The sequence below is a fragment of the Lepus europaeus genome, chromosome 4, assembly GCF_033115175.1.
Source record: "Lepus europaeus isolate LE1 chromosome 4, mLepTim1.pri, whole genome shotgun sequence".
In the NCBI taxonomy this organism is placed as follows: Eukaryota; Metazoa; Chordata; class Mammalia; order Lagomorpha; family Leporidae; genus Lepus; species Lepus europaeus.
In genome coordinates this window covers 51,858,103-51,871,930 of record NC_084830.1, presented here as the reverse complement: position 1 = coordinate 51,871,930, position 13,828 = coordinate 51,858,103, and the positions used below count along the sequence as shown (strand labels likewise).

Sequence of the window (13,828 nt, the reverse complement as noted above, 5' to 3'; positions counted from 1 at the left end):
ACCTCTGGTATTTTGGACAGAAAGATGGAAGAGCTTTTGTAGAGGATTTTAAATACACACACACACACATACACACAGACTCTCACACTTGAGTAACCACTATTAGTGGTTCGTTTGTTCAAAGTCTTACATGATCTGAGTTTGTAGGTTAACATTAGTCATCACTGAAGAAATGATAAATATGGTGAATAGAGGAATAAAAAGATTTGGTATCTACATAAATTAACTAAAACACTTAAAAAGGAAATAATTTATTTTTATCAATTAAATATGTCTTAGAGTACTATAAAAATAACAAGCGTGGCATAAAGATATAACATGGATTATAATGACTGAAGAAACTAACTAGAGAGCTGTCCTAGCTAATGGCAGAAAATGTTCAAATATTAAAGAATGATACAATCTCTCAAACTTAAAAGTACATTGAGTGCCCAATAGAATAAATAATAAGCAAATCTGTATGTAGACACATTTTGACAAAAATGCATACCACAAAAGCTAAATTATTAAGAGCTAAAGATCAAATGTTAAGACAAGATAGATCACCTACAAAATGAAGCAAGATACTAGGCTGAAAATCAAGTTTGCATTGACGGTTAAAAAACAGAAGGATAATATCCTGAAAACAGTAGAGGAAACTTAAAAATCTAGAATTATATTTATAGGCCAAAGGTATGACAGTATCAGAAAATCGTGTGAATAAAAATTGTGAAAAGGAAAGTTGTCTTTCTTGGAAGCAATCACTGAATCTTTCATTCTAACCTTATTAAAATCATTTAAAAATTAGAAATATTTAGTAGGTGTATGATAGTGAAAATGTATTTGACAATTGAATTAGAATGTCTATAGTATAAATTAATAAAGAATGCTAAACAAATTTAAGGTTATTTAAATTTGTTAAAATTGAAAAAAAATTGATAAAATTAGATTAGAAATTGAAAAATAATTTTTTTAACTTTTATTTAATAAATATACATTTCCAAAGTATAGCTTTTGGATTACAGTGGCTTTTTCCTCCCCATAAAAATTTTTATTGAGGTTGTTTAGTTCCCTGATTCCAGAGTGAAAAGATGCATAAAGCACATTGTGATGGTAACCAGATAACCAAGTTGGTAAGCAGTTGCTTTTATATGTCTTTAGAAAATTGTGCTGCCTTTTTACTTAAGTAGACAGAGAGGAAACATAAAACTAGTTTGCCAGAGAGCCTCCATTTCCATTGAAAAGTCTTTAATTTCTTGATTATCTCTTTAGGAACTAAACTTGGCGAATGCTGACCTTTCTAGTAAATAATTTATCTTGAAGGGAGAACACACTTAATAATGCCAGTGTCTGGCTGCCCTTGTTACGTGTGTCAGAATGTTCTGCCTCTAACCAGGTTTATGCTCGAAGGAAGGAGATGCTGGATGATAAATGAGTCTTTATTGTTGACATGAAACACAGAGACAACCAACTATCAAATGACTATGATTTGTATTCAGGTGAAGTGAAATGATGTCATACTTGCCTTGGGAAATAATGAGATTAAAATTGGAAAATAGTCAATGAAAAATTTTACTCAAATATTTTCTTTGACCATAATTTATCCAGATGGTTTTGAATTTTTGTAAATGTTGTGGTCCTGCCCCCTGAGTTGTTACTCCTTAAAATGATAATTAATCTTGATGTAATTTATTTTTCAGTATTAATGACTAATGATATAAATCTTTGAAACAGAAACAAAAATTAATCCTCTTTTGTTACTACTGACTTGGGTCATATTTGAACTAGTGACTTAGAAATAACCTGTATAGTCTCATAAAATACCTTCCAAACACTTGAGTGATCCTGTGCCCAAGATGTGCATTTGATAGTTTTCATCTCTTATAGTTTCATTAGTTGAACTTAATATTTCCCCAGATTCCTTTAAAGTTGAAGAGTTTAGGGAGGGAATGTTTTGGAACATGAACTTTCAACCCTGTGTTGAATGATGTAATGTAATTAAAACTACCCTCAAAAGAGATTAGACTGAGCAGGTCTCTCTACAAATGAGTGAAAACGCTCATCTACTTTATGAAAATAAATGAAAATTTGTAACCTTAATTCCTTTTTTATGACAAGCTGCCAGTAATGAAACATAATATAAGATTACATTTAATAATTTTACTCATTACTTATAAAGGAAAATCTTACTTTGCAGTAAAAAGTTATTACTGTTAAGACACCACTGACATTCATTTATGAAACTGATCATTTCAATCAGTCAACTGTGAAAATGAGCACTGATTAGTCAACTTAATATATGTTAGGCACTAAGAAGATCAGGAGGCATCACATTTCTAATTCTAAACAGTCATGAAAGTAATATGTATTTATTGCTCAGAAAAATTGAAATGGTATGTTTGTCCCTTATTATTTTTCCAGAAAATAACAAAAACAATCATAAATGAATTCATACACTGTGTCATGATTACTTTTACTTCTATAAGAACTCCTTAAATCCTCTTTTCTCTTTAGAGAACTTTTGTTTGTAAAACTGCTGGTTAGAGTTACAGTTACATTCAGGATCTATGAATTTGTTCTAAAGAATTTTAAATTGTATTCAAGTTCAGTTCATTTATCTGAAACTGTGCACATCACTAAAATGTTCCAACCACCCATATGAAATTCAAAGGATATTGATGATACTGGGAATGAGGTTGGAGAGGGAGGCCTCTCTGAAGATAACTGGCTGGAACATGAGTGGGATTTTCTGTCTGGTTTCTGTCCTTACCACAACCCAAAATGCCCTAAGGGTGTATCACATAAGCAAAGATGCTTTTGAGAATAAAAAATGGACATTATTAATAGTTGCAAAAGGAACAGAAAACCAGGGCTTTCCTCAGCAAATCTGAATCTATGACTACCTTTCCTAAATGGGGTAGGAGTCCTTATTAACTTCATAGTTGTGCTCATTGTTGGCACTAAACATTCTGAATGTTCATCTCGGATTTTAAAAAATATTTCTAGTCACTCCATAAATATTGAGAGCCTACTTTAAATAGGAAACTGGCTGCTGAATACAATGCAAATAAGTAAGGGACATAATCTGTCCCAAACGGCTTAAAATGTGAGTTTAAAGATATAAAAAGACACTAGCAATATGCACTAAATGCTTGGAAGCTAATTGCTCTGCCTTCAAAGTGGAAGCTGCGATCACACTTAACAATTACATTAGGGAAGGTTTTCTGACTTTAAAAGGGCCCAGAAAGATTCTGGGACTTATTCAGATCCTTGAAATGGGTAGAATTCAGATACATGGAGAAGGGAGCAGGGAGACATTTTAAGAGACTAGTATGGAGGAGAATGAAGCATGCTTACAGGACTGTGCATCCATGAAGTGGGTTTGTGATGGGAGTGAGGAGAGGAGACATGAGGAAGGAAGGGCAGCAAAATTTGTTTATGAATTAAGTATGGGAAGTCACTGAGCTTTGTGGAGGAGAAAAGAGAGTCCAATGAGGAGCTAATTTGGAAGGCAAGACCCCAGATTTCATATGAGACATGTTGAGTTTCAGGTGATACCTGGAAACTTCAAATGGATGTGTTTAACCATCAATCAGAGAAGGTTGGGAAGAGCACAGCAATATACTTTTATTTTATTTTAAAGATTTTATTTGTTTACTTGAAAGAGTTACAGAGAGGCAGAGTCAGAGACAGAGAGAGAGAGGTCTTCCATCTGCTGGTTCACTCCCCAGATGGCTGCAACGGCCGGAGCTACGCCGATCCAAAGCCAGGATCCAGGAGTTTCCTCCGGGTCTCCCACGTGGGTGCAGGGGCCCAAGAACTTGGGCTATCTTCCACTGCTTTCCCAGGCCATGGCAGAGAGCTGGATTGGAAGTGGGGCATCAGGGACTCAAACTGGTGCCCGCATGGGATGCCGGCACTGCAGGCGGTGGCCTTACCCACTACGCCACAGTGCCGGCCTCTGTACTTTTGTACATTATATGAGAACTCTTTCCAACAATTGTTTTTTCTTTCAAACTATTATACAACAGTCATTCAACTGTAATAAAACCCTTTATTGATGAAAGAGGCTGGGAGACATACTATGACTAACAATAATTTAGAATTTAGTGAACTTCAAGTGTCTTGAATCATGTGACCTACGGTAAGTCAGCTATCGTCTCAAAATATTTGGATTAGTTTCCTGTGTGGACAATGAAAGGATTAAACCAAAGTCCTTCTGTTTTGAAAGGGCCTTAATTCCAGGAGAGGGAGTGGTTGCAATAGTCATGCTTTCCAATTTCTGTTAGAACAAGATACCTCTATCACTTTTCTACTCATGTTGTAGTAAGTTGCCATAAACTTAATGGCTTAAGAAAAATGTATTACCTTACATAAAGTCCAGAAATCTAACACAAACCCCACTGTGAAAATCAAGGTGTTATAGGCTGTGTTTCATACTGGAGGTTCTGGTCAGAGTCTGTCTTCTTGTGCGTGGCTCATGGTCCTCTTCCTTCACCTTCAAAGCAGTGTGGGCTGATCAAGTCCTTCTCACATCACATCACTTGGATCTTCTCTTCTGCTTCCTCCTTCTCTTTGAACAAATCTGTGCTTACATTGGGTTCACTTGGATCATTCAGGCTAACCTACATATGTCCAAGTCTTTAACATAATCACATCAAGACAGTCCATTTGGCAGGTAAAGTGAGACATAGTCACAGGTTCCAGGAATTAGGGTGTGGGTACATTTGGAGGAGCATTATTTTGCCTACATGATATTCTTTCCTGAGGCAATGGAAACCATCTTATCACCTTCTCCCTTTTTCTATTCCTTTTGTTTCACATAATAGTCAAGCCTTATTCAAACGTTACTTTGATAATTTTTGATTTCTCAAGTTGAAGATATGGCAGTGATTGTCACCAAGCCATATGTTAAATGGGTTTTTAAAATGTCTCAATTCTACCATTCAACAAACATAAAACTTAGCAAACCCATTTAAATTTAGAGTTGAAAACTACTTTTCCCTAAATGGAAATAGGATATAACTGTTTGTTTTATTTGTTTCAGGAAATAATACATTTCATTGTAAATAGTAAAGAATGAAAATTAAACTTAAGTATAGCATTTTATTTTTTAAAGCTTTGTGCTGAAGTGATATCCTTTCAAAATAAAAGCATTTCTAATCATAGGTCAACTCTTTTTCCTCTTCTCTGGCTTGATATAAATGACATTTAATTCTGTGTTTTAATTTCTATCTGAAAACATCAACCAAAGTGGAAACTATCTTTGACAGAACCATGAGAATTTGTTAATTGAGGTTTGTGGAGATTCTTTACAAGACAGAGTGTCATTGGTGCTTTGTAACATTCATTTCAAATAGATGTTTGAAGGAACTTCTGAAAGCTTATGGAAAATGCATCGTATGAAATTACTATGCATGGATTTCAAAACTTCTTGTACCCAGATAAACTTCTTTTAATCTCATTTCCACAGCCTTCTTGAAGTACCATTATATGTAATGCCATTAGAAACAGTTGCAGTGATGCCACAAATGGAAATACATATTTCAATTTTTTCATGCAAATATTACTGAATATGATGACAATAGATGGAAACGTGTGCAAGGAATCATGTTGATCCTTTTTTCTCAGCAAAATTTTCAGAAACCAACTCATATCCCTGAGAAATATATTACAAATAGAAATTATAAGTTGAGGAATAATCACCAATGAAGTTTCAAATTCATACAAGATAGACAATGGCCTTTGGCAAAACAAACAAAAAGATAAGCAAAACATTCATTTTATTCTAATTAACTAAACAATAACCCGTTCAAGAGGGGGGAAGAGGGACACAGTCACTTTGCATTCCTGCTTGCAACAAGAGCCAACCCAAATCCTGCCCATGCAATTTCTTAATGACACATGGGGAATGGCTAAAACCACACTGGAAATAGAAAATGCTTTTAATAGTTTCGATTATAAACGTTTCACTTCATGGGGAAAGTAGGCAAAGCAAATTGAATAATGCATGGCTCCATTTGTTTCTTTGGTTTATGTTTGTTTCTTTCTCTAACTTCCTTCTCTTGGTTCATGACTCTATCATTTGCTTAGGATTCTAAAACAAGAGCTGAGCAAATGTGTGCAGTGCAGTCTGATTTGTTGTCAATAAACCATTAGTGCTATCTGAGCTATTTTACAGAAGAAGGCAGGGAGAGCCAGTTGGATGGGAATGTTGACCCTTGTGTGGAAAATAAAAAAGACCATGCTTAGCTTTTGATTCTTGTTAGTTCTCCAAGCAGACTCTAAACACCTAGCCATTATAGTTAGGTAATCTATATTATCTTCTTTAGAATAGATTTAAATATACATGATGTGTCTACATTAGAGAAATAAAGATGAATTCTTTTTACTTCTGGAATAATGTATTTATTGCTGATGTCTCATGGTTTAATGTGCTATAGTCAATTTATTGTTTACACTGTATATTTCCACAGTGCAATATGCATGTTCTTGAATTTCTGCTCTAATAGTTCACCCTTCCCAAAATGTTCTTTTGCCTCCTCTCCAGGCAGTCACATTCTAGTCATACTGCAAAATTCAGCTCAGGTTTTTTTTTTTTTTTAATGTGAAATCTTGTTTAATATCAGCCTATGTTAGTATTCTCTGCATTTATACAGAATTTATCATTAAGTTGAGCCATATGTTTCTAGTTATATTTTGTCTTTTCAACTAGATGCTGGGAAAGGTTTTTAAAGCGTGGATTTTTTTGGCTATGTATCTTTGTATCTTTGACACTTTGCCTAATGACATGTAGATTCTCAGTTACTTTTATTTGTCAGTGCTCTTTGTCAAAATTATTTAATTCAGACACTATCTCAAATTATGATTAAGGTCCAGGGGTGAGTGTGGTTGAATAAATAGTGAGTCATGGCCAGGTTAGGCTCCCAACGTTATCATGAAGAATATGTCCTTTTTTATAGTCTCAATTTTCCTTTGTCTTCATTTTCAGGCAGTAGTTCCTTAAATTGTACCTTCTAGAGTGGAGAGAGAGTTTCCCTTCTTCAATAGACAAGAGAAAGTCCTGGGTCAGAGGCTCACTGGCTTTTGGGGACAGTCTTGAGTCATTTGCTTTCCCCAGACTAGTCACACAATTGTCACAGGGAAGTAGTCAAGGTGTTGCCTGGGCCAAAGTTACATGGTTTTATATTGACCCAAAGCATGTGATAAATTGTCTTCTTGCTCTCCCATTATATGGACTGATATTGGTGGAGGAACTGTTCTCCTTCCTTTTCCTTAGAGGAAAAAGTGGGCTTTTGTGGCAGCAGAATGGCAAATGGCTGCTGGGTGGACAACACCAAAATCCCATTGTGGAAAGTAACTGTTTTCTGATTGATCAACTGAACATCTTAGTAGGAAATAATTTATATTTGCATATATTCTATATCATTTTCACCTTCCTCTAAAATAGCATATGATTAGGGTAGTGCTATGTGTCCTCTAAGCACTTCACAATGATTGTTGGGGGTACAGGTGAAAGTGATGTGTTTAGGACTTTGGATCACCACTGATAAATCACCAGTGTTAGAAGGCTGCTATTTCCACAAGGATGGATTAACAACTATGTTAAAACTTATACATTATATCTCTCAAAGTTCTTTAGTGGAAAAATAAGCAGAACTGTGGTTACATCTCTCACTGTGGCTTGTGATGATGTTGGCCAATGGGTTCCATGGTAAACTAAGCTGCACTATCAACTGACTTAGCCTAACAGTTGTGTGGCCCTGTTTAAAAGTCTTACTGAGAACTGTATTGACTATAGAAGTTGATTATAAGGTATACCAATGATAAAAATTTTGGGGTTGTCATTATTTAAAACATAAGTGGTCTAGACATGTATGCTATGTTAGCTAATAGGACTTTTGACTGCCTATGTTGTGCACTGAGAAGAAATATCTGAGATATTTGAAATATAAACACTTAAGGCCGGCACCGTGGCTTAACAGGCTAATCCTCCACCTTGCGGCACCGGCACACCAGGTTCTAGTCCCGGTTGGGGCGCCGGATTCTATCCCAGTTGCCCCTCTTCCAGGCCAGCTCTCTGCTATGGCCCGGGAAGGCAGTGGAGGATGGCCCAAGTCCTTGGGCCCTGCACCCGCATGGGCGACCAGGAGAAGCACCTGGCTCCTGGCTTCGGATCAGCGAGATGCGCTGGCTGCAGCGGCCATTGGAGGGTGAACCAACGGCAAAAGGAAGACCTTTCTCTCTGTCTCTCTCACTATCCACTCTGTCAAAAAAAAAAAAAAAAAAGAAATATAAACACTTAAGTTATGTATTGGACAACTTGCTTGAGACTCAACCAGTGAAGTTCTTAATGAACATTGCAAAAAGTGAACAAAGAACATAAGAACTAATTTCCACGGGAAATGAATGCTGAACAGGCAAGACCAAGATGCCCATTGGGACATTCAGGAAATGTATGATGATTGACAATTTAACACCCCTATAGGCAGAAGTCAGATTCACATTTATTGTACTTTTTTTAAGATTTATTTTTATTTATTTGAATAACAGAGTTAGAAAGGGAGAGAGAGTCAGAGAGAGAGAGAGAGAGAGAGAGAGAGAAAGTTCCATATGCTTTACACTCGTATACTCCCCAAATGGCTGCAATTGCCAGAGCTCGGTCAGGCCGAAGCCAGGAGGCAGGAGATTCCTCTGGATCTCCCATGTGGGTTCAGAGGCCCAAGGGTTTGGGCCATCCTCTGCTGCTTTCCCACGTACATTGGCAGGGAGCTGGATTGAAAGTGGAGCAGCTGGGACTTAAACCAGTGCCCATGCTGGGTGCTGGTGCTACAGGCAGCAGCTTAACTGGTTACACCACAACACCAGCCTGACTGAACTATTTTTCACCCTCATCCAAAATATTTTATGGTTACTTTACATAATAATGTTTGGCCAAAAGCACGTGTAATCCTTTATCATATGAATTATGTTTAGTGTTGAGTATGCCTTTCATAGATAGTTAAGTTTATTTGTGTATGGGAAAAGAACAAATCAAGCATAAATAGAAGAATGTGTCCTCCAGAAATCAATGTTCTGAAACTCCTAAGAAATAAAATATTTATTTTAATCAAATATTTATTGAGTGCTGTCTTAATTTAATTTTTAATCTTTATTTTTAGAACTGGAAGATAAGCAGGAATCTACAGCTGATACCTCTCCAAGTATTAGTTTGTTCTTACAAGTGTTTTACTCAGCGTGGTGCTAACCTCTTTGGAATTGTTCAGGCATAGAACAGGTGAGATGCTTCTTCAGGACCTCTCTGGATTGCTCTGTAGCTCTGTACACATATTATGACCTACTTATGGTACCATGCTGTGTCTGTTCTCTTTATCAATACATCAAGTAAAGGAAAAATAACTCAGCCATAAAGATCACGGTTTAAGCACTACCTTTAGATTGCTTAGATTTTTAGGCATGCTGTTTTTTGATTTAAAAACAAAATAAAAAATGAAAAAATAAACCTTTGGCAAGTGAGTGTTATTTTTTCTTGTTATTTTATAATCAGTACACTTGTTTTCTAGATAAGTATTAATAGACTTTGATGGAGAAAGAATTACTTTATGAACATTTTGCAATAGAAAGAGAGCCACTTTTTAGTGCTAGTTGTATTTCATTTTTGTGATTTGACTTGAGGCACTAGCATCTAGTGACTAAGATAAAACCTTCAATCCACATGAAAATGGGTGAAGGCTGGAAACTCAGATTTGGCAACTCCTAACATCATTTTGTTACTGCTTTCAAAGTTCTTTCCTTCCTTCATTCCTTTGTAACTTTTCACAAGAGAAACTGACAAGAGCCCAAGTGGCAATGTTGAAATGAGAATTTGCCTCATTTTTCTTGAATGACAACATAAAACTAGAAAAAGAAATGGTGAAAGCACATGTTATATTTTGCAGAGTATTGGTTCCTGGAAGTGTAGCTCTGTCAGCATCAACTATATTACCTTAGAACTTGTTAGAAATGCAAATTACCTGACTCTATCACAGAAGGACTGCATTGGAAACTCTGAGTATGATCCAACAATTTCTGATTTCCCAAACTCTGTTGGTGATTTCTTTGCACGTTCTAGTTTGAGCACAACAGGGACAGAGTAATAAAAATAGAGTTGCTATGAATTCTTAAAGCAAGAAATTTAACCATGATTTTATATTTAAACCCCACTAGAAATATATATTTTACACAACTATTTGGTAGTCATTCTGATGGAAAGCAAAGTGGAGTCTACTATGTACAAAATCCTACTTAGGCAGTTTATGACATCAGATCAGGATGTACCGCTTCATGTATCAGAGTTGCCACTAGCATACCTGGGAAGCTAATTCAATGGAGTGTAGCAGAAAGGCCCTCAGTTCCAGAGAAGAAGGTTCAAGCCTCACTGAGACAGAGATGAGGCCTCAAGGTAACTATTTAAAGGCTTCATTAACCATGAATGCATTTTAAGCAAAAACAAAAGCAAAGTACAAATAAAAGACATAGGAACTCATTAAAATCAGTTTCAGGCATAAACTATGTAGGTTTATTGAAGGAAAACCACTCAGTAAGTTAATTTTGATTAGGGAAATGTTTTCATATAATCTATGCTATGAAAAAGTGTTTTATTTACCATTTTCATTCCATGACCTCAACTACAATTTATTTTCCATCTTGATCTTGGGCAGAAAATTCTATCAATTCACCCACTAATATATTCATTTATGCATCGAATTTCAGGTAGCTCTTTGAAGTTCAGGTGAAACAAAAGAGAGACTTGACTTTCTAGTTCTGCCTTTCTATTCCTCTCCTCTTCATATTTCAAAGCACTGCAACCCAGTTTCTGACCCACCATTGCACAACAAATGATCTCTTATAGGTTATCAATGACTTTCTCCCAATACCTCTGCTCCTCACATAGCTGGCACTCTCTAGGTTTGGACTCAATGGATCATATTTTAATCTTTTTTTTTTTTTTTTTGACAGGCAGAGTGGATAGTGAGAGAGAGAGAAAGGTCTTCCTTTTTGCCATTGGTTCACCCTCCGATGGCCGCTGTGGCCGGCGCACTGCAGCCGGCGCATCGCGCTGATCCGAAGCCAGGAGCCAGGTGCTTCTCCTGGTCTCCCATGGGGTGCAGGGCCCAAGGACTTGGGCCATCCTCCACTGCACTCCCGGGCCATAGCAGAGAGCTGGCCTAGAAGAGAGGCAACCAAGATAGAATCCGGCGTCCCAACCGGTACTAGAACCCAGTGTGCCGGCGCCGCAAGGTGGAGGATTAGCCTGTTGAGCCACGGTGCTGGCCTCAATGGATCATATTTTTTGTTAACTTATTTTTTAAATTTTATTTAAGGAATACAAATTTCATGTATTTCATGAAAGGGACATAGTGGTACTCCTCACCCTACCCTCTCTCCTACCCATGCTCCCACCCTTCTTCTTCCTCCCTCTCCTAGTCCCATTCTTAATTTTTGCAAATTTCTTTAAATTAACTATTTTCTGTTGACTTTATACTCATAAGATTAACCCTTCACTAAGTAAAAAGTTCAAAAAATAGTATGAAGAAAAAAAGCACTGTTCTTCAACAGTTGAGGCAAGTGCTATAAACAGTCATTGAATCTCAAAATGTCAATTTCACTCCTATAGATTACCTTTTGGGTACTCTAGTCATTACCACAGATCATGGAAAACATATAGAATTTGACTTTTGGGACTGGTTTATTTCTCTAAGTATAATGGTTTCCAGTTGCATCCATTTTGTTGCAAAAGATGGGATTTCATTTTTTTTCATAGCTGAGTAGTACTGCAGAGTGTTATCCAGTCATCAGTTGATGGACATCTGGGTTGATTCCATATCTCAGTGACTGTGAATTGAGCTGCAATAAACATGGGGGTACAGATAACTCTTTCATATGCTGGTTTCATTTCGTTTGGGTAAATTCCCAGGAGTGGACTGGCTGTGTCACATGGCAGGTCTACATTGAGATTTCTGAGGTATCTCCATATACAGTGGCTGCACAAGTTTACATTCCTACCAACAATGGGTTAGGGTACCTTTTCCCCCACATCCTCACCACCATTTGTTGTTGATTTCTGTATGAGAGCCATTCTAACTGGGATGCAAAAATGCAAATTATTTGCATTTTTTTGATGGCTGGTGAACCTGAGCATTTTTTCATGTGTTTGTTAGCCATTTGAAAGTCCTCACTTGAAAAATGCCTGTTCAAGTCCTTTGCCCTTTTCTTAACTGGATTGTTTGTTTTGTTGTTGAGTTTCTTGAGCTCTTTATAGATTCTGGATATTAATCCTGTATCAGTTGCATAGTTTGAAGATATTTTCTCCCATTTTGTCGGTTGCCTCTTCACTTTTCTGAGTGTTTCTTTTGAAGTCCAGAAGCTTCTCAGCTTTCTGTAATCTCATTTGTCTATTTGGCTTTGATTGCCTGTACTTCTGGGGGTCTTTTCCAAGAATTCTTTCTCTATGTCAATTTCTTGCAGAGCTTCCCCAATGTTCTCTAGAATATTGATGATACTGGGTTACAGATTTATGTCCTTGATCCATTTTGAGTGGAGTTTTGTGTAAGGAATATGGTAGGAGTCTTGTTTCACACTTCTGCACATGGAGATCAACTGATTATCTTCTCACTATTTTGAACCATATTCTTTTGGTTCATCCTTCCTTATCCCTTCAATTGAATTCTCTTCTATGCTTTTCTGTTAAAAAAAAGTGTGCTGTGTGGTTCTTAATCTTGTATTCCTCTCTGTCCTTATTGAATGATACTCCCATCACATTCACTTAGCTCCATTTATCACACCTGAGAGAGTAGCTAGCAAAGCTCTTTCCTATCTTTTAAAAAGAAGTTGTTTATTTGGGTAGCAGAGAGATAGACAGTGAGTGATCTGTCATCTGTTGGTTCACTCCACAAATACCCATATGACTCTGAGTACAGCACTGATGCTAGGAGCCAGGAAAGTAAAACAAGTCTCCCATATGGGTGGCAAGAACCCAATCACTTGAGTCATCCATTGCATCCTAGGGTTTGTATTATCAAGAAACTGGAGTCAGGAGCTAGAGTCAGGTATCTCATCCAGATCCTTTAAAATGGGGTGTTTGCATCTTAACTACTAGGACAAATACTTACCTTCTTTCTCATTTTTTAAAAACAGGTTCATTGTATTTATTTGAAAGGCAGAGTTAGAGAGAGGGACAGAGGAAGACAGATTTTCCATCTCATGGGTCACTCTCCAAATGGCCACAAATGCTGGGATCTGGCTAGACAGAAGCCAGGAGTCAGGAGTTTCATCTAAGCCTGCCCTTTGGGTGGCAGGGGCTCAAGTACTTCAGCCATATTTTACTGCTTATCTAGGCACATTAGCAGGGAGGTTGCTCAGAAGTGGAACAGCTGGGACTTGAACTAGTGCTAATATGGGATGCTGGTGTCACAGGCAGCAGCTTATTGCCACATTGCCAGCTTCTTTTTTTTTTTTTTTTCCATTTTTACCCCCTTTTTTGAACATTCCCAATTTTATCATATCTAAAATAGAATGTATTCTCTTCTTGACTAATTTTTCCTTTCACATTTATTTATTTGTTAGACAAATATTTATTGAAGGGCTACCATCTTCTAGGCGCTCTGTTTAAGGATATACAATGACCAAAAAAGGGCCTCTGTTCTCCTTTAGCTTGCTTTCTAATGAGAAAATGAAACCATAAGTAAGAGACAACTAAAATGGTGATAATTACTCTGAAGAGAGTAAAACAGAATTCAAGAGTTAGAGAATAATGAGAAAGGTTTTATATAGGGCAGTTTAGTTTTGATAAAGTTATATCTGATCAGAG

The 13,828-nt window shown here is 36.8% G+C and overlaps 1 protein-coding gene across 1 annotated transcript in view; it reads left to right on the top strand.

Moving 5' to 3' along the window:
• LRRC69 (leucine rich repeat containing 69) overlaps positions 1-9,251 on the top strand; it is a 132,426-nt gene extending 123,175 nt beyond the window's left edge. The window contains exon 9 of the mRNA XM_062189867.1: positions 9,141-9,251. Within this exon, the coding sequence (XP_062045851.1) occupies positions 9,141-9,251 (111 nt within the window). The remainder of the gene's footprint in view (positions 1-9,140) is intronic.
• The last annotated feature ends 4,577 nt before the right edge of the window (positions 9,252-13,828 follow it).